Source organism: Oenanthe melanoleuca, chromosome 2, assembly GCF_029582105.1.
Source record: "Oenanthe melanoleuca isolate GR-GAL-2019-014 chromosome 2, OMel1.0, whole genome shotgun sequence".
In the NCBI taxonomy this organism is placed as follows: Eukaryota; Metazoa; Chordata; class Aves; order Passeriformes; family Muscicapidae; genus Oenanthe; species Oenanthe melanoleuca.
Window position 1 is genome coordinate 95,228,255 of NC_079335.1, and position 26,779 is coordinate 95,255,033.

At 37.2% G+C, this 26,779-nt stretch overlaps 1 protein-coding gene across 2 annotated transcripts in view; it reads right to left on the reverse strand.

Annotated features, from left to right (window-relative positions):
• Nucleotides 1-7,952: 7,952 nt before the first annotated feature.
• The window catches only part of VPS41 (VPS41 subunit of HOPS complex), a 106,563-nt gene continuing 87,736 nt past the window's right edge, over nucleotides 7,953-26,779 (reverse strand). For both annotated transcript variants that reach the window (XM_056483806.1, XM_056483807.1), the window contains 8 exons: nucleotides 24,845-24,982; nucleotides 22,038-22,092; nucleotides 20,924-21,064; nucleotides 19,281-19,417; nucleotides 12,189-12,288; nucleotides 11,368-11,412; nucleotides 9,858-9,937; nucleotides 7,953-8,324 (listed from right to left, as the gene is read on the reverse strand). In XM_056483806.1, coding sequence (XP_056339781.1) covers nucleotides 8,244-8,324; nucleotides 9,858-9,937; nucleotides 11,368-11,412; nucleotides 12,189-12,288; nucleotides 19,281-19,417; nucleotides 20,924-21,064; nucleotides 22,038-22,092; nucleotides 24,845-24,982 — 777 coding nt within the window. In that variant the 3' untranslated portion in view covers nucleotides 7,953-8,243. The remainder of the gene's footprint in view (nucleotides 8,325-9,857; nucleotides 9,938-11,367; nucleotides 11,413-12,188; nucleotides 12,289-19,280; nucleotides 19,418-20,923; nucleotides 21,065-22,037; nucleotides 22,093-24,844; nucleotides 24,983-26,779) is intronic.

The window sequence follows — 26,779 nt, forward strand, 5'->3', positions numbered from 1 at the left end:
CATCTCTGAACTAGATGACCTTCAGAAATCCCTTCCAAACAGCACTTCTATGAACACATTACATTTTACTCTGAATCTTATGTTACCAAATTACAGATTTTAGTTTTTGTTTGTTTAATAGTCCCTGTGTGAAATTTATCAAACTCTGTCTTTTTGCTTTACCAAGTTTTTGCAGCTTCACCCTTTGAGTCTTCTGGGTGAAGATTAACAAAGTTCCTTGTTAGTTTTTGGTTTAAAACACCTTTAAGTTATTTCAGTGCCAGAAACTTAATTCCTTACCAGCTTACATGGAACCCACCTCCTTATAATTATAGAATCCCTTTTTGCCACACTGTTTTCTCAAGCATCTTTTGGGACTTTGCCTTTTAAATTTTCATGATTCAGCTACTGGGAACATTCAAAATGTTAGACCTAACAGTTCAATATTTCAAATTCCTTTTAGGTTATTTCTCACATGATCATGTCCTGGCATGTTACTGTGAATATTCCTGAGATAATAACGCCATCTTCACAATAGATAAAAAGGGAAAGAGATTTTTTTTGTTTTAGGTTTGGTTTTTTCCCCCCAAAAAGATATGTAGAATTTTGCAGTACACCAGAATCAAATGATAATGAAACACACCAGAAATTAGTGACCAGTTTTGGATTTCATTTGCTGGGATCCATCCCTGTTAGGGGTTGATGCTGGCCAAGCATCAGCGCACCCACAAAAAAATCATTCACTCGATCTCTTGTGCTATAGTTGATCAGAGGAGGGGGAAAGAACAAGTAAAAAGGTAATGGGGTGAGATAAGGATTAGGAGAAAAACATTTTGGGGGCAAAACAGGCTCAAAACTTTAAAAGGTATAAAGAAAAATTTATTAACAGAATTAAAAGAGGATGAGAACTAAAACTTTTAAAATACCTTTTTCCTGCTGCTCACACCCACTGCCTCCCCAGGCCCTTTTTTCTTTCCCACCAACAGCACAGGGAGACAAAAACACGGGGTTTTTAGTCAGTTTGCAATTTCTAAGAATTTTTCTTCAGTTCACTTAGGAAGAAGAGTCTCTTTTGGTATGCCACGCGGTCCTTCTCATGAGAGACAGTTCTCTCTGAACTTTTCCAATGTGGTTCTAATTTTCACGAGTAGCAGTCCTGCCCAAATCTGCTGCAACATGAAGTCCCTCCCTCGGGCAAAGCAGTTTTCCCACAAATGCTTTTTTTTTTGTGGGCCATTTAGTTCATGGAGTTTTGTTTATAAGGATGAGCTGTTCTAGTATAAAAGCAAGGGTCTTTATCTCTGAAAGTAAGGGTTCTCTCTCTCTGTTCAAGCCTCTCACTGAATCCCAGCTTTTCAGCATCCACACGCTCCAGCATGAGTGCCTTTTCCTCACGGGCTGTGGGTGAATGCTGCATCCCCCCATGCACTGCATGAATTACAGGGAAACAGATTGTTGTATTATAGCCCTCACCATGGCTTGCAGAAGAATCTCAGCTCCCAGTCTTGGAGCAATTCCTCCTCCCCCTCCCTCTTTTGCATCAACCTTAGTGTCACCATGTTGCTCTCCTCACGTGTCCTCACTTTTTCCTTTTCTCTGACTCAGGAGAGAATTGGTGCAGGTAGGTTTGTTTGTTAATTCAAAAGATTTTATAGAGTTCTGCAGTGCTGAAAGATTGATCCCATCTGGACTCTGCATCAGGGAATCACTTGCCATGCTTCCTGCTGCTGGGCACGTGGTCCCTGCTGGCCCCACATGGGCTGCACTGGCTGCTGCCTCCACTCAGCATCTCTCTGCACACAGGGCGCCAAAAAGGAGAAGCTGCTGATGCCATTTTTTGCCTTTCTGTTTGCAGTGTGGCTGGCTAAAAGCAAATAAAGATCATTGTGAGCCATGCTGAGAGAGCCATGGTCTGATCTCGTGGGCATTTAGGAGTATCTGCTCTTTGGCTGGGGAACATGATTTTAGCCCAACAGTAGTTTATACTGTCTTCATCTCTGGACTAGACCACAACATTATGAAGTACCCAGGCACAAAGCCTACAGCATGAAAAAAATGTTCTTGATTATCTTTGAAAGACCATGCCAATCAGAAGAGGTTTCTGAAGACTGGAAAGAAGTAAATCTCACTCTTCAAGCTCTAGTTCTGATTTTAACCATATTATCAACTTCAGAGAGCAAGAAGTAGGATCTGGAAAACCACAGGCTTGTTAGACTCAATCATTCTGGGAAGGTGATGGAGCAACCAGTGCTGGAGCAGGGGAACTCGATGATCCTGAAAGGTTTCTTATTATCTGAATGATTCTCTATGCACCACTGAAATTTTGTCCTGGAAAGTTTGCCTCTGAAGGAAAATGTTTTCCTTAGCTTGACACCAGATAATGAATTCCCTCAGGAGCTGAGGATGAACAAAGACCTAGTTACCTTCCACAGGATATACCAAGTATACACTTTAACACATGCACAGCACAGTTTGTTTGCAGATAATGACTGAAAATCACTACACAATTCAAAAACAGGCTCTCACTCCAATGCATATATTCAGAGGGGAGTGATGAGCGGTGAGGGGGAGAAGAAGAAAAGAGAGAAAGAATGATTATGAAATAATGTAAATGGAACATACTTCTCTAAGTATGTCACTGCAAAGTCTTTTGATTCTGCAGAGGGAATGAAAATCTGCATAGCAAAGAACTAAATTATGCCAGAAACATATTCTTGGCTGCAATGTTCAGGGAAACACATAGAAAAAGATTCCCAGCTTTGACCTTGCTTAACTAAAGATCTTAACGATTTTGAAGAAATTCCAGATGAAGACTCAATAGAGACACATTAGAGTTGGACACACTGAGAAGTGCTTCAGTGATTCTTGTGCCAGCACATGCAAAAATAGCTGCTACTGAATGGGTCCTACACAATAAAAACACTGTTGTCATCTGCACCTTCCCATGCTACTACCTTATTGCAAGCACAACATGAAAAAATGTGAGAAAATTACTCATTTTTAAGAACATTTCACTTAAACTGATCTTTAAAAAATTCTTATTTATTGTGGCTCCCATCCATCGTTCTCCCCAGAAACAGATAAATCTGTATCCTATGCGAACACTATTTGGAACATGTCATCCAGCTGACAACTTGTTAAATGTGATTTTATGGCTATCAGACACCAAGATATCATTACCTTGTCAATCTAACTGGACTTAAATTCTACTGGGATATGACTAAAAGCAAGGGCAGAAAACCCCTGCCAACAATTCAAGTGCCGTCTGCAGCTCCTGCCACTTCCTAGCCCTTAATTATACCACTACACCTAAACCTCTGGCAGCTCCCTCAGCCTGGAGGGGTGTCAGCCTCCCCTCAGCACATTTCTGACTCCTGCACCATGACTGGTCCTAAGCACAATCCAGGAGCCAATGCCACTGGCAGCCTTGTCCTTTCACATTACAGACTCCTGGGTGAATGTCGCAGTCAGAACTTCCCAGAACCCCTAAGATCTGCTCTATTGCAAAAGCTTATTATGATCCCCGTTTATGGAAGGCTTTAAAGGCTAAATTTAGGTCATTCCTAATTCATTCCTATGACTCATTAACTTCTCTTAGAATTTCTCACACACTCTATTCTCTTCTACATTTGATGCCTCAGACACTTCAGATGTCCTGTTTTCTGCATAATTTAATATTTGATTACTGTGAAAGAAAGCACATATTGTCTTGGAGAACAGAAAAAAGCCATCATCTAGGGATATTTGTAATGCCAAAAGTAAATTAATCTTTCATGGCACAGTAGAATAAGAAGACAGTCCCAAAAGTATATAATTAAAGAGTCATTCTCTAAATGAGGCACTTCTTTTCTTACTAGTCTTGTTTAAATAATTGCTTTGAAAGTACAGCAGTTGATTTATAGCAAGTATTTGGCAAATATGCACTCAAGGGGTAAGCTTTCCAGAGAGGAAGAGACCCTAATGTTATGTCTGGCATATACAAACAGGGGTAAAAGTTATACTGCCTGAACAAGAGGTCACAACTGTATGACAGGAGATGGAAAACTAGATTCTCAGAGAGATTTTTCTCATTCAGATAATTGCCCTTGTTCACATTTAGGTAAGAATTTTCCTGCAAGTAAAATTTCCAAACTGTTATCATAGGCAGGGATCAGTGCAACCAACCTGCAGAGATGTCATTGTATTTCCAAGGCAACTGTAGACATACAATACTTGAATGCTAAATCACAACATTTCAGAAAGAGGAAATCCACTGTGATGTTTTTATTCAAGAGATTATTTGCAATTCCAGCTCCCTTGAATTACAGTCAGGAACTTTAGTCATCAAGCAGAAAACTACAGTGGTAGTCTATCAACAGCAAAGAATAAAACAGTGCCTGCTTACAAGATTCCAGCTGAACAAACATTAAGCCTAAGATGAAAAGTGATTAAATTTCTTATGATGAAAATTTGCTAGACCAACCTGTGCATTCTATATGCAATATTGACAGCCTCCACCCAATTAGCAGCAAAATGTATGGAATATGATATCATATGGAATATGATGTGGATCCAAAAATGGGGAAACAACTCATTTTGTTTTTGGTCTTGCTCTGTAACTCAAGATCAGTGTCAGACACTGAACTTAGTCATGTTCCAACACACAACACCCAATGTGTTCAAGGTTTCCTGTACTGCAGCTGTAGAGAACATACCTTTGTATACAGAACAACTTCCTGAAGTATTAACTGACCCACTGAACCGTGTCAGGGTGGGCAGCAGACTCTTGCCCAATTGCCACTCACAGCTGATTAATACATCACTGATCCAGTAGGACAATTAACTCCTCCTTTTGCAGAAGTCAACCTTTATCCTGATGCTGACTACTCTAACTGAGCTCTCAGCAGGACTAAATAGCTTCATGCTTAGCAGGCACCTCTAGCTCCCCACTCTCTTGGGCCCCCCAAAATCTTCAGTGTAGCCCAACATTTTCACCTAGTCTATCACATAGCACTGAGGGTTTAAAATAATAAAACAACGACAGAGGAGAAAATCATCCAAAGACTCACTTTAGCCTGTCAAGGGATGAGTGGGAGCTTTAAACAAGCCCTGCCTTAGGCTCAGATTTTGACAATAGTTTAAATTTAAGAAATCACTTTGGCAAGTTCTAAGGATGGCAGATCAGGTCTATTTATAAAAACAAATTATTTATTAAACAGACAAGAGATAACAGATAAAGATCTTACCCATAATTACTTACTATAAAGTATACAAGTAAAGAACTACTAGCAGAGTACAGCATAATATACAACACTGCACAATATCAAGGTACCTATAGTTAAGCTACCAAAAGAAACAGTGTTGACTAGGAGTTGAATGTAACTTACCACCAAATTGACAATAATGTAGACAGATTCCTTCACTTCACCCCTGGAAAGAAGGCATTCCTGCTCATGGGAAAAGTGCCATATATTTCCAGGAAAATGCATAGAAGATTTCTGCTTTGTGAAAGTTTGGTGTGGCTTTTATAGTTTGTAAAGTGAGTGTCTGTCAGTCAGAAATCCAAATTATCTTGCCAGATCTCACTTCAACAGAAGATGTTTACTGGCAATTGGGAGGTTCCAAACCAGTGTTAATCCCATGACACCAAAGTAACTCACTACAGAACAGCTTGTCCTGTGTGTTACCTGACTGGTTAACAAGTTCTTGTGGGGGGTGAGATGTCCTGCCACAAGCCAAAATAGTTTTCTTTCTTTTGATATGACAAACCAATATATACTTACTTGATCCATCACAAATCCTTTCTGTTAGCTTTATTGGTCAAGAACTCATGCAGAACTGGGTGTATCAGAGAAAAAATAGCTTTTAAGTTAAAGCTCACCTTAGAAGCACAAGAACTTTGACACTTGAATTAAGTGCAGGTGAAACTGATTAAGTGCTACTCTGTATTTTTCTGATAGGCTCTGCAACTTTACAGTTACTTCTTAGGCAAAATTCTTCTTCAGAAGAAAAGTTCTAGCGTAGCTGAATTTTTTAGACTCTAATAGCAGATGTCTTCTATGATGTAAAGACATCTTAAGAAGAAGAGTGTATCAAGAGGTCTGTACATTTCTTGCTGAATCCTAATGAGCAAATTTAGATTTCAGAACATAAAAAGGGAAGTAGTCCCTGAAGCCCAAACGAAAGATGTTTTGGATTTAGAGAAGATTTTGATTAGATTTTTATACAGTGATTTAAATATACTTGCATAATGCAAAGAATTTGCCAGGGTATAATGCAGTATGGTTGCTGATGATGGTAGACTAGCAAACTGAGTCACAGAAAGCTCAAATGCTTTAGGGAATTTAAGGCCAAGATGAAGTAAAAAAATATACTTTCTTGAAATTATCATGTAACTCTAAGCTACAGGACACTTTTCTATATCCATGTACAGAACTAATTTGACTTTTTCCTCCTGTAAGCTGACAGCTTATTGCCGTCTTAGGATATAACATAGAAAAGCTGCTTAAAGATACTGAAGAAGGGGGCTTTTAGAAGTTTTTAAACTTTTACAGGCATGGCATGCAGTAACTAAAACATCATGGTGAAACAACCCTTGAGCTCACTGGAACATTTAATTTACTAGGAATCAAAGCAGCTTTCCTGATCAGGGTAGTGAAGAATGGATAAAGGAACAATATACCTGAGAATGTGTACTAGCTGCTGAACATGAACAGCTGCAAAGCCAGGCACTAATTCTTATGGGTGAAGCTTGATGTATGCAGACTATGCTCTGCACTACAAACTTCCTACCCTTCTGCTATTCCACCTACTCTATGCCCATTAATAATTTGCAATAAAATAATTTTTATTTTTCCCTCAACTGTCTAATTAAAACAACAAATCACTATGCTTTCGAGAGATCTGTTCTTTTAATGATTGTTTTGCCTATGTAATCATGCAGAGTAAATTCTAGCATTTCTGAACACAAAAAATTTTATTCCAGTATTATACAGATCTGCAAAGTGGACAACAAAAAATAATTCTTCAGACCGCTACACCAATTGCCCAGAGGATTTTAAAAGAATATTATGAATATACATAAACTAGAAATCTAAGTTTCCAAGGTAGAAATTATTTTAAGGTATACTTATATGGGAATAAGGTACAGAAGAAGGTATTGCATTAGAGATACTGTATTTTCCAGTTTTACAGATAGACTACAGTATATACCATTGTTTTAGAACTTAGTATGATGACATGTTTAAACAGTACAATTTTATGGCAAAACAATATATTTTTACTTTCAAACTCAAGTTATTACAAGGCAGAAAAATAATTTGGGAGTTTGAATTTAGTCAGCATATATTATAAAAAGACTACATTACTGTGAAGACATTCTGAAAGATCACTTCCTTTGGATCTGCAAAACGCAGTTCAAATGAAAAATATGGTTTTGTTAATATCCAACTGACTTATTTAACTTAGCTGTTGAATTACTAAAGTCAAAAGAAACTTCTAGAGATCTTACCTTTAAAAGGTCAGATAAATTTTTTTCCCCTTGCATTAAATGAAACTATACACTTCAACCACACATAACATAAGCATAAAGACCTACTGCTGACATTTAAAAATAAAAGATCCTGGATGAGCTGAACATAAGAAATGCTCATTTTAAACTATTGCATTGTGAAGATGAATTGAGAAATTAACCAGTTTCTAATGAACTATCAATGTGTAACCAAGGCAAATTGCCAATGTATGGAATTCACAGTTAATAAATTTCTTAACTGAAGATATGTGTTGGCACACAGACAAGTTTTGAAGCAATTCCACTGAAAGGAGTCAGACTCCCATGGGTCTCAAGGTAAACAGGTCCCTAACAGAATAAATCAGGGCTGAAGTAGCCTGGTGAGCTGAATTCACGGCAATACATTTTCTTTACAATATCCAACCATAAGCCTGATGTGGATCCAAACTGTAAAGCACATTAACTGACAGCAAACACAAATGTCTAAGTTGCATGGTTTTTTTCTTCACGTTTTATTTTTTTTTTGTTCCAGAATAAAGTAACAAGCTGAGCAAAGGAACCGTGACACATGAATTGCATAACAAAGACTTACCAGAGAAATACTTTCACATTTTCTCATTACCCAAACTATTCAACAAACAGGATAAATACAGGAATCACTTTTAAATCACAATCAAAATTATATACAGAAATGATGTCCAATGGAAAATACAGCGGCTTTTCATGGTCCTAACAGATTTGGTGTCACTGACTGAGGTGGAGAACTAGGCCACTGCTATTTCTTCATCTCCAGGACTGCACTTCCTGGCCCCCGGTGTTTGGCACTGCATATATTGCAGAACTGGACAGAAGATACCTAAATCAAAAAAGAAAACAGGAATCTCTTGGAGAAATGTAGCCACATCAGAGTGTGTGAAGATGAATGAAAAATGCTAATGCCCTTCTCAGCTGCTCACAGGCTGTTCCCAATCAACACAGTCATGGATAGATGATGGAAGACAATATAGAACATAGTAAGGCTGGCTGTTCTGGAGTCAGAGGGCAGCACAACTCACTACTCACTCCAAGGGTATTACCACCACCTGCCAGAAGAGTAACATTAAATTTCCTCCACACCAAAAATGAAAATACACAGTCAAAGGCATCATATCTTCATCTATAAAGATGAGAATAAAGTCACTTGGTCAGCTCCCACTGGATGCCTTAGTCACAGCTGTGTCTTTGGGTAGTGCTCCATAGATTTCCAACAATTGAAATCAGGGCCCAAGTACTGTCATTTGACATAAAAGATGTGTTTGTTGTTACTCTGTGTTTAGCTCCATGTGCATTTTGTGCATGCACTATTTTCCTTTCAGTATGTCACCAATAAACAATATCAGTAACATGACTGATCACCTCAGGTCACATAATACAGTGTAACAGGGAAATTTGGCTCTGTTACAAGCAGACAGCCCTGTATTCATACATACTGTCTGTAAATATATATCATATAATATAGAAGTAACATCTAAAAATCCCACATAATCAGTCACTGCCCCAGAAAATTGAGAATGCTGGATAAATTTTAGATTATGTCTCACAATAAAATTTGTGGTAAACATTGAAGAAGTATTTACTAGTTGTTGGGCTTTCTTGTACAAATGATCTAATACATTAAGATTTTCATAAGATATTTAAGTACACATACTGTACCATATGGCTACAAGCACTTTGTTTGTTTACTTACAGATGAAGTGAATCACTGAAGCTATTTTTTCACTACATGTTAATTTTCAGAGATAGATACAGAACCTTAATGACTTAAATTCAATTTTCTATGTTCAAATTATGTTCAAATGCTTTTGTTCCTAAATTTAAATCCTGTTATATCTAGAAGTTATCTTTTTGCTTTGTGTTAATTGAGCAAACAAACCAACCCCCCCAAACAACTTATAAAGAAAAGCATGTCTTGAACATAATGATGATTTACAAAGATATTTAAATATTCACTCTGAAATGACTGATTTTTGTCTTCCAGGTCAGAATCATTTAATTTAGTTCACCTGAGAAAATACCTTAATTAAGATAAAAGCTGGAATGGAAAAGAACTACTTAAAAATTAGACAGATTGTATTCCCTGCATGTCTCAGAGCTGCATTGCATATTCAGATTGCAGAAGGTGATAAAATCCTGTTCAAACAGCAGTGATTTTTTCTACATTGGATGAACTTTAGTTGCAGTATCCTTAAACTCCCTTTCCTTGGTCACATACTACTATGTGGTATCATCACAAGTTCTTATTATAATCATACAATTCCTCCTAGACCCACGCCCTTCTCCACAGCTGACAAAAGAAAATGTGTCACTTTATGTTTGGCAAGGTGTCAGACATACTAAGCCAGTTCCTTACTGTGTTAGATACAGGTAGGCACTCCCTGTGAAACATGTGTCTGCAGTGGAACACTACCACACTGAAGGACTTGGATGCATCTGGGAAACAGAAAAATAAATTCATTTCAACAGGGCAACGAAAGAAATTATTTAGTGGCTACAGCAATAAATGCCAACATTCAATTATACACAGAGAAACTTCAACTCATCTTTCAACTTTAACATCTCTCAAAATCATTTCCATATTATTCTGGCTCATTCATAGAAACCATTAAGAGTGATGGTTTCAGATAATGTGTGCCAGTGATGCAGTTACAAAACAATTTTATTCCATGGCTTAAATGCTGTATACCTTTCCACCAGGAATTTTTCATCTCAGTATATGCTACATGCTAAATTTGGGCATGGAGAAGAGTAAACTATCACCAAATAATTCAGCTGCTTTGAAAAATTCTCGCACTAGTGTGAAGAGAACCAGAACACTGAGCAGTTCTAGACCCTGCATGCCATGATCCTGAAATTTTGCAACAAGCTGCCTAGATGCATGATGTGGGTTTTCATTCCCACATGAATATTTAGCCAAATTAGAACCCTAAATACAACATCCACATATCTAAAGAATAACCATGTCACTTATGAGCATAACTTTCATTCTACTTTGGCTCTTTTTTTCCTCAACACACATACCTCAAAGTACTAGCACATTCAACTTTGCCAGATTTTCCTTGTCTGTATATTACTGCATGTGATCCCACAATAGTTGTTTTCATTTATTTATTTAAGTGAAAAATGGTAGAAACCAGAAAAACTGTAAGTGATTCTATCAGGCTATTAACACTTAGAAAACAAACAAATGTCTGTATACATGCTTCATCTTATATATTCTTACTTAAACAAGACAGATATTCTCTTAGTAAAACTACTTCTTTTTAAGACATCCAACAACAGCACTGGCATTTCTGGACTATAGTTGCCTTGAAGAATGTACATCTCTGAAATAACATCCTGAATTTCTAGTTTCACAACTAAATTTAGAAGGTGTTTTAAAGCTAGTTAGTTTTAAGATGTTTCAAATGTGGCATCCATGACTGAAGCCAAGAAATCTCCACCATTCTGACAAAAAGTACATTCAATAAACTTCTATAATCTACAAGTTCAGAATGACTACTTCAGCATAGGTGGACAAGATTTGGTGGCAGCAGCTTAGCTTTGTGGTGCTAATAATCTTTGAGAATGTATATTGATGGAATTAAAAGTTGCCTTGAAATCCATGTATTCAAAACAGAAAATAACGAAGTCAAAGTTGAATAAGAAAGAATATTTGGGTTTACTGCAACAAAAAATGTTCAATTAGACTCTACTCTCATGTCACAATTCAAAAGCAAGCTTTTCTTAGGAGATTAAAATTCATACAGTGATCACTAAGGGAGATTACACATTTTTATGAATAAAAGAAAACAGTAGTTCCTCATAAAATACTACTAAAAAATTTACAACCTCTTTTTTTTCCTTCTAGAAAAGCATCCTACCTGAAGGAAGTATTGGAGACAGACATGATTCACAGATATTCTCCTCTGAAAAACAAAACAAAAGAAAACTAAGCTTTGTTAGCAAACTCCATGTTTACTTTTTTATAAAGCAGGCACGAACATACTGCTATTACAGAAATAGAGCTTGGTCTTAAAGCATTTACTTAAGATGCCTAACAGAAGCTATTAAAAATTGAAGAGTGATACTGAAGTAGCATTTCTAATAACAACATGATAAATATTTAGACCTGATGATGGTACAGCTGCAGGATTGAGGCTGTTTAGGATCAATGCTGAAGAGACAAAAGACAAACTGAAAAAAGGAGCATGGGATGGGTGGCTGTTAAGTCTGCAGCATTTTAGAGCAGAAGTTCTGGTACTCTGTCCTGTCAGCTTTTGTCTCTTGCTTAATTATTAACTCTGAGCTGGTGTGAATCACAGCGCTGCTCACAAACATCATTAGCACCTTGCAAAATATTTTCAGCTGTTTATGACAACCTTCTTGTATCTTTTGCTTTAGATGCAGATTATTAACATCTGACTGTCCATGTTGGCACTAAACAGCATTTTCACCTTTACAGGCAAACTGCAGGACTCAATACACTACTGGCTATGCAGAGATTGATCAGGAGAAAAGCTGCATGCTGTGTCATGTAGTTTTTGAGACACAAGCAGTTCCTTTGCAAAGGGGAAAAAGCATCTAGCATCCTCCTACACTCTATAGATAAGGTAGGTAAAGCAGACTTTTGGGCAGCTTCCAAAGCAGAGTCAGGAGGTATATAAACCAAGCTTGAAAGCCATCATGTTTCCTCTGTACCCACCATCCACTAGAACACCCTTCATCTGAGTTCGATGCATTTTCTTCAGTAAGGAAAGAGAATCAGCAACGAGAATCTTTTTGCAACCTTCCCGCAGCAAGATCTGTTGGTGCAAAGAACATAAAAGACAGTGGCTGTTGAAGAGGTGGGCATATCAACTATCTCAACAAGTCACCACTCTTTCTGCTGCCAAAGTGAGTGCAAGGAATGTTTAAAACTTTTCAAGGTATTATAAAAGAGGTGAAGGAAGAACCTTTTGTTGCCATCACCTCTACCTAAATGAAAAGCCCACAATAAAAAAAACGCAAAGCCCACAAAACAACAACAAACACAAACATCAAGAAATAAAATTTTTTACAGAGATACTATTATAATAAATTATGAACATCTTTCTATGAGATGGTGTTAACAAATTACAACAGAGAGGAATTTTTACAGTGCCCCTCAGAATTAACTTCCAAACCATTTCAAAACTTCTTCCTGTATCTTTCCTTTCTTCTTCAGAAAAGATATTTGATAATCATAAAACCTTCATGAACACTGTAATTCAAAAGATATTTTTTTCATACATACATCCTGCTGAGGTGTCATTTAATAAGCAATATTAAATGTCAATGCAACTAATCAAAGGTCCCTAGTTCATTCCTCTTTAGCAAAAGTCTCAGATACCTTTTGATTTATTTGGTATTTTTCATTAGATTGACACGTCATTGCCTGAAAAGGTTTTGAAACACAGAAGAAATAAGGGCATAAAAATTACACAGAGCCTTATTTCACAATACTTAACAGAGCAAGTATAGAAAGATAAAAAATCCATGTAAGTCTTTTGGAATTTTTTCTTCCTCCTCCCAGACTGATGTTTGGAAATTTTTTCCAAGACAACAATTCCTTTGAAAAGGGCTTTCCAAAGGTACTCAAAGTCAATTATAATGTGACCAACCCTACTAAAACAGAGGTATAAAGAAGCAATGTTCATTCTTTTCTTCTGATCATTTATATTACAGAAGGGCTAAGATGCAAATACCAAAGAAAAAATACAATTATAGATTTTACAGACAGATGGACCCTGTTCAAAACTCTACCTTTTCACATACACATTCTGAAATAATAAGGACACACTGCTAAGAATGATATGCAGAAACACTGCAAATCTGAAGTACGTTAAAAAAATTAACATTGAATAACACTATGAGAATTTTAAATTTGGCATATCAATGGGTGAATAACACTTTGATAATATTAGAGACATTGAGCTATAAAACATTCCAGAGCACCAGCAACTGAATGCAAATCTACAAGACAAACACTCAGAAAATTAATCATTTTCATCTGTTGATAATCTCAGGAAAAATCTGGCTATGTCTTTCCCTTGCCAACTTCATCCAAAGGCAACAAAGACTGTAAAATTTTGTTTTAAATAAAGAAAAATGTTGCTAGGTTTGAAAAAAATTCAAGAAACTTTTAGCAAGCACCACTGAATCAGACTGTGTTTCAGAAAGAGTGCTTACCTGATTCAAACTATTTTCAACCAACAAATTGTATTCCAAGAATAAGTACCCAACTTGGAGGGGATGAGGCCTTGGCTATAGACTAGAGTCTCTGCTAAGTGCACTCAGACAGATGAAACCTCCCCATGTTGAAGTAAAAGGAGTAAAACAAGAATAGAGTAATAGAATATCCTGATCTAGAAGGTATCTACAAGGATTGTCAAGTCCAACTCCTGGCCCTGCAGAGAACACCACCAAGAATCACACCATGTGCCTCTGAACATTGTCCAAATGTTTCTTGAACTCTGACAACATTGGTGCTGTCACCATGTTAAATGAAAGAAGCAGAACAAAGATACAATGGGAAGATGTGTGTCCTAGCACTTTTTAATTAAAATACAGTATGCTAATAGGAAAAAAAATCATTAAAAAGAAAGAAAAATGAAGAGAGAAACAACAGACACCACTACATCACTGGAAAAATCTCAATACTGTTTGATGCCTTAAAACCCAGGGGTAACATAAACACCTGATAAAACATATCTTTTAAGAAATATGCACTTTCTCCCATTATTTAAACAGCACTAAGATCTTTCCATACCACACTTAATGACTGTCAGACTTTATTTTGCTAGAAATGGCATAGTAGGCAGCCATTATTATACAAAAAGAAAAATCACAATGCAGAATGTCAAATGTCTATTCTCAAAACAATAAATCTCAACACTTCTGTAGAAATTGCTCTGAAGATCTCAAAAATTGATAATTTAAGAATTAGAGAAAGGAAAGGGAATTTGGAGTCGAGAGATGGAGCTTCATTAACAGAGAGTAGAAATAGGTAACTGTGCACCCTAAGGTTAAGTTGAACTAGTTAAAACTGACATTGGGCATGAATCTGTGATGAAACCACTTTCCAAGAAGAAACAGAACTGAGGATGAAACTGAATTTTATTTATCCTTTAAAGCACAACTGTGAGCACAAGCAGGACAGCATCATGCAGCTACAGAAAGAAGTTTCAGGCAGAAATAATGCCTTTCATAAAATTAATGAAAACTGCTAAAACCAAAACAGTTATTGAAAAAAAAAAAGTTTGTTTTCTGGCTATATTAGGGAAGATATTAGGCATAAACCATTCCATTTGATTAAAACAGTCTTGATTTACAAATGCCTAACATGATCTTTAATGAAAAGCACTGCAGTATGCAGCTAATTTGAAAGGGTATACTCAAAGCTCTGGGAATAAATTCAGGCCTTGATTCAGCTTAAACCACAAACAAGTCCAAGTTTCTCAAGGCCAGTTAACCAAATTATTTCCAATAGCATCACTACCACAATAAAAACCACATTATTTTCAGTCTTTACAGCCATAAGGCACATGTCCCCCTGTGCCACCTGCCCTCTAGAGCCTCCAAGGTGTCTGAACAGCATTTTTAGTTATATTTGGGAGGATAACCTAACATTTTTCCAGGTGCTGTTTCAAGCAGCATTCACTGGATTATCACTGGGTTCTGCTAGTTCATAAGTTCTATTATGAATGGATAGATGTGAACTCTGTGAATGGATCAATGTCCTTTACCCATCAGAGTTACTGCAGGCTCAATAGCAAACTAGTAAGCCAGCATTTGAATAAAATGGCTAATCCACAAAATCTCTAAGTACTACATCTAAACAAATTGCTTCTGTATTTTAAAGCTAGGGGAAAAGGAGTTTTAGAATATCAACATCTTTCAAAGATTTACTCTAACAAAAGACATACGAAGGGTAAAAAAATGAAGCATTTCTTTTTAAAACAAGGGATGTATTTAAGCCTTTTCCAATACCACAAGCATTTCCTACATTTCATTCAAATACAAACCAAAGCTGAAAAGATACCTATTTTACACATTTGGAAAGTATAACAGGTTATAATTAACTCACAAGCTTACAAATAAGAGAGACGTGGGATACAATGCTTTAGAAACCTGGAGAATGCTGATTTATTTGCACTTTAAAAAAACACCAGGAATGTGTAATTTATAATAAGTAAGCAGGTTTCTCTTTAAGCCAACATCTCTAATTTATCTATAAATTTATGACAGCAATGAAGTAGATTTCAGAAGCAGTAAAAAAGCTTCAGGCTACACTTTATTTGATAAATTCTCCTATTAAAATTCAAAGAACTGTAACTTTGTCCTTGTTGTCTATGTCTCCATAAATTTGTTGTCTGTGAATGTTACTGTGAATAAACACTAAAATCAGCATTATTTCAGCAGTAAATAAACTTTCATCACTACAATCAAACAGTGTCATTTGATTATGCACTATGGCTTTAATACATTAACTCAAACGATGACAAATTATCTTGGGGGTGAAAAAACAAAAATAAACCACTTCAAGGTTTAATCCTAATTAAAAAAAAAACACTTAAATATTTCTCTGCTTAGTGGAATAGTGAGAAGTGTGCTCAGTTTTAAGCTCATGGCAGAATTGCATTTCCTGAAGTCGGAAAATATAAATGGGTGGTCTGGAAGGCAGGTTAATAGATCCCTACTTGTAAAGCAGAGTTGTAATGTCAGAGAAAAAAGCAAATTAGTAGTGTTTAAAGTAACACTAGCCTAAGAAAAAAGTTGTACATGATCTATATTTTATTTTTGCCCAAAACAATATCTAATTCTACTTTAGTGCTATGCTTGGTTGGTTGGAACTGATCAGATTTCGAAGGTTAACCACAAAGCTGAGGTTTTTTGAGAACAGTGACAGCAGTTCATCTAGTGGGTGGTAATTTTTTAAAGTGAAGCAATCAGTCTGCAATCTGCTAACATTAATAAAAATTATCCACGGAAGAGTCCATATGAAAAAAAAAATTACAACAAAATTTGCATTAGTAGACTTTTCTGGATTCTCTAATGCATACTGTGAGTCACACATACTTTGGCAGCCACTCAGTTTGATTTACTTGGTTTTGCTGGGATGGAAGGGACTGTTTTCAAAAAGACAAAAGTCTATCAAAGGCACTGCTTTTAACTCCCACCCATATTTCACATCACTCCTAAGCAAAATTTACTGGTATGGAAACTCAAGAGCATAACAAGAAATTTGCATCTACATACTTACATAAGCATAAAACAATCACATCAGGGCTTGCAAAAGGAGCCCACAATTAAACAATATAATGGCACAGCAGTAGCATCTTTTGAGAAGTCATCATTACGAAAAGACCAGCACAGTTTTTGTGTTAGGCAGTGACTTGCAAGTCAAGCAGCAGGTTCTCTTTTCACCTGTGCCCCTCCTTTGTGGATCTTAGCACAAGATTCTTTTTGCCTTTGAAAATGATCACAATAAAACTTACATGCGTACAGAGCTTGAGATCCAAAAAGATGAAGATATAGAAAATCCTAGCCAATGAAATTTATATTTCTGAGTGAGTTCAAAATGTCTGGTATGTTTCATGCTACACATCAGGAGGTTTCTAGCAAGAGCCAGAGTTGTGCCAGGCCAGATTAGAGGCCACTGACTTCTCAGCATGAACCTATACAACATACCTACAAGCAGAGCTATGACCAGGCATCATACAAACACACCAAACACAATCAATGAGGCAGCAATAACAGCTCTGCTAGGGCAGAACTGTCCTTAGCAAAGAGAGGCTGCTTAGACATTGACCCAGAGTCCCAGCCTGTCCTGGAGCACACTCTGAATGCAGAAACAGCCCCTCTATAAAACTGGCTGCTTCGGCGAGTGTGCAAGACCAGCAACAAGATCTCTAAATTTCAATGTAGATATACCATCTGTTCATAAACAGTGCACTTCACATTGCCAGTATCACTTAAGGAACAGACTTATTTTAAACTATAACTTACATTTCTCTAATGAAATATTGCCTTTTTTTGGTTATACTTTTTTCTATCATACAAGCAAGCCAAGGACAAATTGCATTAAGCGCCCCAAATTTCTGTTATCCCTATGAAATCTAAATTTTAGCCCTAGAGCTATACAACTCTACTTCAAAATCAATTAATTTGAAATCCATGAATCATTTCAATGCTAACAGTAAATAATTTTAGATATCATTCTCAAGGTTAAATACACACTCTTAATCCAAAAGCAATTCTGTTAAAAGGTATTTGAAGAAATAATTAAACTTCCATCCCCAAAATAACCAAATGATGCCATCAGCTTTGTCTGAAGCCACGCAATTTACTCTGCATATGTGTAAAGCTGAAGCTATGCTTACAGCACTTTCTCATTTTGCCTGCAAACACAACAAACATTACATTTTGATTTCATGAGACTGCAGGAACAGGAGGATCAATGGTGGTACTGACAGCAGCAAGATTAACATGCAACTGTTGAAATACATGGTATTTAGCTAGTGTAATTTTGGAAACACCCTATGAAGTCAAAACCTGAAGTAATGCTACAAAATGCATTTTATGCAAACATGTATCTATTAATTATCTAGGGAGGTTCCTCACACATAACTAGCGTTGGGAGATGAAGAAATGTAAAATGCTTCTTTGAAATAGACAAAGTCATAATCTGAAGTTCATATAAAAATAAAATAATGGAAAAGCCTTAGAAAGGCTTAAACCCTGCCCTGAAAGGAGATATGGCTTTTTATTGGACTGGCAAGATATCACTGTGACCTTAATGTAAAAATCAAGCTCATCTATTTGCTCAAAATGTTGAAAGACTAATAGCACATGGAGAACAAATGTCTGAGGCTCAGAAAATTGGAGTTTCAGTTGCCTACTGAGCTATGTTTTCTTGGACTTTGTGTAGTCACATTGGAGGCATTCAAATTCCTCTGTATCTTTCCTACAATAGAGCAATGCAGAACAGCACAACAGAGAATTCAAGTTTGGGACTCCTTTTGTAGTAGGGAGATCTAAAATATGCAATGCAACACACTCTGCTAGCTACTTTTAGGGAGCACTGAAAGGTATGCTTCTTACAAGTTCTTATGAACATGTGTCAGAACCAACCATGTAGGGGACTGCACATATCTGTATAATTGTGCTGGGGTAAGAACTCCCATAATCCAGTGAACAGTCCATATTTTTAAAAATGCATAAACAGCAACACATGCATAGAATATTCTGAGTTGGAAGCAGCACTGAGTCCAACTCTTAAGTGAATGGTCCATAGTACAAGGATTGAATCCACAACCCTGGCATTATTAGAATCATGCTCTAACCAACTGATTCTGCATCACTGACATGAATTTGCTTTTAAAACTTCCTTCACTTAACACATGGCTCTAACACCTGATGAATGTTTCAGTGAGGGCATGTTGCATTCTGCCTCTGCACTCACGTGAAACAGAACAAAAAGTATTGGCCATGAAACTTTCCAATACTGGAGAGTTGGGCAGTGTAAAATTGGCTGAAGCACTCTAGATGCTTCCAGTTCTACTTACCCACCAGGCTTATGACAGTATGGAAGGGCGAGAAGCCATCAAGAAATCTTGGGAAATTTCCACTATTTCTGTCGTAGTTTTGTATCAGCCCACAGTGTCCATGAGCAAAGTCTGAACAATCATGATAGTGATTTCTTGTGCTGTTCAGTGACAAAGAGGGTTTGCTGTCTCTCTGAAAATTAGTATCCCATGAAGAATGCAACACCTACCTGCAAGTTGTAGTCCTGAAGAATCTTCACTAGTGAGTCTCTCAAATTAGGAATCTCCATGCCTTCCTTAATGCGGTGGATCAAAAGAATAGGATCAACGTGGGTTCCAATATTGTTCAACAAACCAGTAATAAAAGCTGTGAAAACCAAGAAGCAAAGAAATTAGGATAAACAATCCAGCAAAACAACTGATTAAAGGATACTTTGGTGACAAGATACAGGCTTTGGCGACAAGCCACAGGTTTTGGCTTATTCCTTGACAGTTTTCTACTATGTGAAAACACTAAATCTCTTTTACAGTCTTTGTATGTTTCTTGCAACTGTATTTACTCGAATACAAGCCTTTGGGAAAGTGAGAAAGATACAGTTTGGCAATTTACAGAACTTCCAGTGTATTCAGCAAAGCCGCAACTGAGTCTCCAGCACAAACTCACAAGTAAATAATGCATTTTAATTCAATAAAAAGAGCATTCAAGCACATAGAGTGAAAAAATTAATTACTTAATGTAGTAATTCCATACCCAGTTCCAGGGTTTAAAAACAAATTTTCAAGCACCTAACCTGATTTCAATGTGTTTTCTAAACATTGGTGAGAGTGACACGATAGAAGTCTTTTGCTTTTTGAAGAGTATCTGGCTAAAAAACCCACTAGAATGATGACTCAAGGCTGTGTTTTTTCTTCAACCCCCACAGCTGAGAAATATCACTAGAGCTGCTCTGCATATAGGCAGAAACTGTAACATAGAGGAACTGAGGAAATTCAAAATATGCTTTGAATCCCTTTTGCTCTAAAGATGTCACTGACTGTAGCATCACTTTTAGTGATGCATTCAAGTATGCGTAATTTGAGAATGCCATTCTTCTTGAGGATTAGCAGATTCTGGTCACTTTTTCCTGTCAAAATTAGCAGCCAAAGGATGAGAAGACACATATTCTAACACTAATTCTACAAGACTCCCAATCCCCCAGAAAAGAAGTCCCAAGAGAGACTTCAAAGTCTCAATCGAAAGCCCCAGAAGAGGTTGCAAAAACTAATGGAATAGATAGCTAAGAAAATTCTGTTTTCTTAGTCATTTGAACTTCTTTGAATCTGCCTCCATAACAACACTGATGCTTATGCTTCTGAGTCCATCTAACCTTTTAACTTGGAGTAGTTATTCATATAGTGAATGAAAGGCAAAACATACTCATTATTACCAGTCTTACCTTTGTAACAAAGAAACAAAATAAATTAGTTGTTTTACTGAGGGGAAGAAAGGTGTAGGCTCTTCATTTTCAGAATCTTGAAAGGAAACAGTTGTAATAACACAGTATGCAAAATCCTCATCAAACCTGAAGACTGTAGTTTGGGTTCTTAAAATATAAAGTCTCATTCTGCTAAAACTAAAAATACTACTGTACCCTGTCCCCTTGTCATTAAGGACATAATTATGCAGAGCTTATTCAATGCTAAGCTTTCAATAATTCATTCTGCAGCATACCCTCACACAGCCTTACTGCAAATTTTTATGCACAGTAGGCCAGCTGTGATGTGCCTCACAAACCAGAACACCTCCCTGACCATACATAAATGCCTTCTCTAACATACATGTGAATAATTCAATCCTTTAGTTGCAATAGCATTCCACACATGCAAAGCTTACGTGGTTTGTCAATAGAATATAATATGAGATCTTCCCAAAGTTCTCCATCATCTTGTTCCTTGGCAAATTCAATAGCTTTATCCACATCATGCAATTCTTCCATTATCATCTTCAAGGCACTGCGGCTGTTACCCATCCTGCCTGCAAGGAAAAATAAAAGATAACAGGTGCTAATTGCCCATCAGTATTCAGTAGTGTTTCAATAAGAATTTTGTGTGAAGTTGACTCAAACTAATTCAACCAAGACCAAATCTAGTCTATTCAGATGTAGGAATGCAAATCAGTATAATCTGAACAAGTGCTTGGGGCAGTTTGTTGGACTGGGACCTGGAGGATTTCTCAGGGATGTGTTGGGTCATATCTGGGGTTCTGAACTGCAGCAACATATAACATGAGGGGGAGTGTGTATCTGTATGAGTGCAAACTAAGCTCCAAGGGCCCACATGAGCCCTCTTAATTTGCAGCAAGTATAGCACAGCTTACACCCATGAAAGAGGAAAATAGGAAGAAGTAGCAAAACTTATGAACTATTCTTTAAATACTGAAATGGTTCACAGAATATTCTTCTTACTGAACCAGAGATTGTTTAAAAAAATGCTTACTTTTCTGTTCATGACTAATACATAAACATACATATAAGTCTTCCAATGCCTCTCATTGAGAGGTAGAATTCTTGGCCAGCTGAAGGAGTAAATTTACAACTAATTTTACAGAAAAAAATCATAGAAAGCAATATAAGCAAATCGTTCATCTCAAAAAAAGATAATACTAAGCTTCTGAGATGCATTCAGAATAAAAATTTGTTCAATTTCTCCTCTCTTTTCAAAACTGGCAGTACTACTCTTCTCTTGGAAATTGCATTAGAAATACCTCCCTGCTCAACTTCTTCCCCATAGCCTCTGCAACACTTCCAGAACCCCAGAAGAAAACCAAGTAAAAAACACAGTAACACAACATATGAAGTTAAGACATTATACCCATCCAGTGCTTTGTTTTATTTTCTAGATTGTATTATTTGGTTTAGATATTAGACAATATATTTTCACACCATAAACTTTAATACAAGTTTAAAAGTATTGTAATTGGGCACAGTTATTTATTCTGAGTTACTTACTCAGAAGATAGACTGTCTCTTCCACAAAGTTCCTCTGCTGGCAGATCTCAAGAGCCTTGAATGTAAGGCAAGAGAGAAGACAAGATAATGCAGGAAACTATGCAACAAGAAATTTTATTGATCCCAAATGCTGCAAGAAGCATGAAGTGATCTTTCCATGAAGTTACATTTTGACAGGAAAACAGGTTCCCTTAATAAGCACACCCAAGTCCTCTGGCTTTAATTAAGAGAAACTCTGTGACTTCCATGACTCTCTTTAAAATTCTTCTCTGAGGCTGAATAAATCTGGGGACAGAACGAGAAGGTCTGGACTATGTCAATCAAACCAGCAACTTCTTTATTCTGTCTCCAAAAGTTGGTTAATGCAAAACACTAAGGTTATCTGCTATCAAGACTTGCTTCTTGTGGGTAGACTTATGTGGTCTTTAATGATGGAAGTCTGCCTGACATTCATTAATAACACAAGGCTGAAAATCTCTTCAGGGTAACCGGAACAGTTTGAGGAGAGAGAGTGCCCTCCAAATTTTCTACCAAGAAGACAATGCAAAATAACAAATATGAAAGAATATGGAAGAAACATTTCTTGCAAATTTGGTTTAAAAATCTGAGGGCTAAGTATCTTTAGCAAATACAGAATCAGTGTAGTTGTGCAATCAGTGTAACTGTACTGGAAACCAGCACAATTATCAAAGCTACCAAACTGATTACCAAAAAGTTTGCAGCAACAGGAAATCGGCAGGGCTGGTATACCATAAAAAATGTGATGTCCGTTTCCAATTTGGAAACAGAATGCAATCTCATGATTCATAGCATTCCTGTAAAAACAACTGTTCATCAACTTTCACACTTGTACCTCAAAACTTTAAATACATAAAGTATAGCTACAATCAAAGATGAGGTAGGAATTAACTTTTCCTTCCAATTCTCATTATTTCAGAAGAGTTACTATGAGGATTAGATATATGGACAACGAATTTTGGGCCAGGGGTAAGTGAATTACCAACCAGATACTTCAGGTGAATGAAGGTATGAATAATACTAATAAGTTATATACCCAGCTGACAGCCTTCATTTTCCCTCTCCACTTAAATGTAAACTACATAGCACCAGGTCTTCATTTCCTTGCCATTTCCTGATTGTCATGCTCCCTCTAGAGGAAAACAAGGAACATTCCTACGCCTCTTCCAGCTCATTTTTAGTGTTTGCTAAACTGCACTTGAATAAAAGTGGCTTACTTCTAGAGTAAATTATTTCTTCTTGGTGAGTTTATAATTTCATTAGAGCAATAATAAGAATGGATTTTTTAAAACAGAAATTGCTTTTTGCACTTTATACACCATGTTGGAACTTGCTTACCAGGAACTGAATATAGTGGTAAATGGGAAATTTTTACTCCCCTTTTCATTTTCTTAGAAAAAAGATCTATATGTCACAAGAAGTGTTACTATATGACATGCATGGTAAGAAGTATAATTATGGAATTAGTAGTAGTATCTTTTCTTCTCCTCCTTAGCTTCTTACTGAAGCTAACATTTTAACATTAATGTTAGAATGACACTTTTTTTCTGACATTCTTGTCTCTTGACTTTGGTGATTACTGCACCATACCTTCCAGAAGCTGATGAGTCTCTTGCTCATAGCCCATGTCTCCAGCAAAGCAGTGCCAGCAATGAGCATCATCAATTTCACACAGCACTTTTCTGCACCACCTGCCACTAAAGACAGGAGGCTGGATGTGCAACAACTAAAACTAATTTGCCTCAAAATTTAAAAAATTGCAGGTAAGATCTTATACATGAAACCATGACCACATGAATAAGACAGAAACTAAGAAAGTTAAAAACCAGAGTTTCTGGCTGGAAACCTCTCAGGCTCACTGCCTAAAGTAGTCAACCTAGTTTCAGATAAAAATCAGGTAAATCCCAATTCTCCAATCTTAAGAACGTATTTTCCAGCAGACAAAAGCATGCATAACAAGACAGGTACCAGTACCACTACTAGTTTTCTTTGGAATGTTAACCAAAACACAGCATTCAATATTACACTTGAAAACTGCTCCACTATGTCATCATAGCTGCATATGGATATGCATGCTTTCACAAGGTCTGCTTTGCTCAGCCATTACCAGCAACAAATACAAATAATAAAATACTGAACCATGTAAATTGGAAAACTTAGAATTCCATTCATTTCACATTAATTCAAGCAGGAGAAACAACTCAAGATTGGCCTTACCTTTATGCATTTTGTAATTTGACAATGAAGAGCAAGGAAGGAAAACAGAAAAAAATATTAGTGTAAAGACCTAGGTGCATTTGCCAAAATACAGACAAAATACCTTTAACCCTGTTAGTTCAGTGACTTATATTGTGTATATTATTCAAGAGAAACTTATGGCCTTAAAATAAAAAGATAGAATAACTATAGTTAGATACTGCAACTGTTTTTTCGAAATCTAACACTGACAGCTCCTAGATTTGGCAAAATGATTGCCAATTTCTTGAAACTATAACCTACTGTTCAGCCACTGATGAGTAAACACTGACGAGTAGGTATAGCTAGTAGTTGTAGCTACTCATCAAATGTGAATTTAGAACTTCTGCATCAATTCCTGCCCTGTGAGCTGAGAAAGGAAAGTCTCAGGTGTCGTCAGCTCTGCAAACCAAACTGCAGGTGGTCACAAACTCAAAGGATCCCTCACATGGGCAGTAGAGGGCAGTACCAGACACAGCTTGAAATTCACAAGGCTACAAACTACAGACCAGACACAAAAATCTAGGATCTAGGCTTAGATTTTTGGGACTTACCTTCTCCAGTGGGCAATGTGTGCTGTCTCTGAGAAATGGAAGTAAGTTTGGTCGATCATATTCAGCATAAAGGCTGATCTGTTTCTCATGATATCGTTGGCCTTTATGGTGGTCTCTTTTGAAAAGCTTGTGTAAATACTAGGAATCAAAAAAGAAGCAGAATTCAAACCTATTTATTCAATATTATTAATGAAATAATAGAAACTCCTGAGTTGGAAGGGAACCACATAGATAATCAAATTCCAACTCCTGGCCCCGCACAGGACAGCCCCAGGAACCACACCATGTTCCTGGGAGAATTGTCCAAATGCTTCTTGAACTCAGACAGGCTTGATGCTGTGACCACTTACCTGTTCCAGTGCACAGCCACACTAATGGGCAAAGCTATTCCTAATACCTAACCTAAACCTCCCCTGACACAGCTTCATGCTGTTCCCTTGGGTCCTGTCACAGGTCCCCAGAGAAGAGATCAGTGGCTGCCCTGGCATCCCTTGTGAAGAGGATGTAAATAGCTACAAGGACTCCCCTCGGTCTCTTCTCCAGGCTGAATAAAACCAAATTATCTCAGCTACTCTTTGTATGGCTTCCCCTCTAGACCATTCACCATCTTCCTTGCCTTCCTCTGTATGCATCCCTTCTGTAAACTGATGGTCTGTCAGTTGCCTTTGCAAAGCTCTTGGCCTGCAGACTGCACTTTTCATAGATCTGCTTCCCATAATTAGATCTCTAACCCATAAACCACCTCTCCACCAGATGAATACCTGAGCCTTATATGTAACCAGCAGCAAGTTAAACTTCCCTCTCCAATACAGCCAAGCCCACAGTCACACACTGTGTAATCCATTGACAGCACATTCAAACCAAAGAGGAGCTTTTGGAATAGGAGTGTGGAGCCACAGCCTTACAGTAAAATTGTAATATTATATATTACAGATATTGTAATTCTGTACAGACAAGAACAATTTGACAGTGTACGGAAGTTACAGCTCCAGAAAGACAATAAATTCACTTTCTCTATGGATCAGCAAAACATAGCTGCACCCACCAAGTAACCTGTTGTGGGGTGACTTTATGATGCTGAACTGTATCCCCATTTGTCTGTTTAGCCCAGAAATAAGTTTTGCACCTTTAAAACTGGATCTGAGAGTAAAGGGGGCAAGAAGGAGAAGTGGTGGTCTGAGGCAGTTGTATTCAGAAACATAAAGATAAGAGTTTTCAGCTTTCCTTCTCACGGACTGTGCTGTCTGTGGCATGGACAGTGCAAGAGAGCTCTCCTTTGCTTTTAATTAGTTTTTGTAGCTAAGCAGTGAAGTTTCCTGGACTGTGGCTTTTCTTTTTCTTGGAACTGATCAGCCCTGCTCTGGACTGAAAACCCAGAAAAGCACCAGGAGCTCACACCTGTGTCCCACTGGGGCTGGGACGCGGCATTTTCCAACAGGAGGGACTGATAGAGACTGAGCGAGCCGAGCTGCACCCACAACAAGGACTTTCTGAGTTTTGCCATCTTTTCAGGACAGCAAGAGGTTTTATTGTTTAATATTACTCTTTTTTTTTTTTTTTTTTTTTTTTTTTCCTGAGAATACTTTGCTTGTTAAATAAGCAGTTTTTTTCCACTTTTCTACAAGGAAAGCTTTTCCCGAACCAGTAGGTGGAGGGGCTTGAATTTGCTTTCCAGAGGGATCCATTTTGAGGTTTCCTCCCAGATTTGCCCTAAACCATGACACAACCCCATTTTTGGGTAGGGAAAAAGGAGGAATATAAGCAAGAAGTAACAGACCAGAAAAGACAAATGCCTATAATGCCATAAGGAGAGGTTAACAAGCATGCATTATGTTATCAAATTCTCACAGGTACACATTTTAAGATCATTTAACTATTGTGAAGATGCTATGGCCATGCTAATGAGGAAACTGGCAGAAGTAACCAATTTGTCTT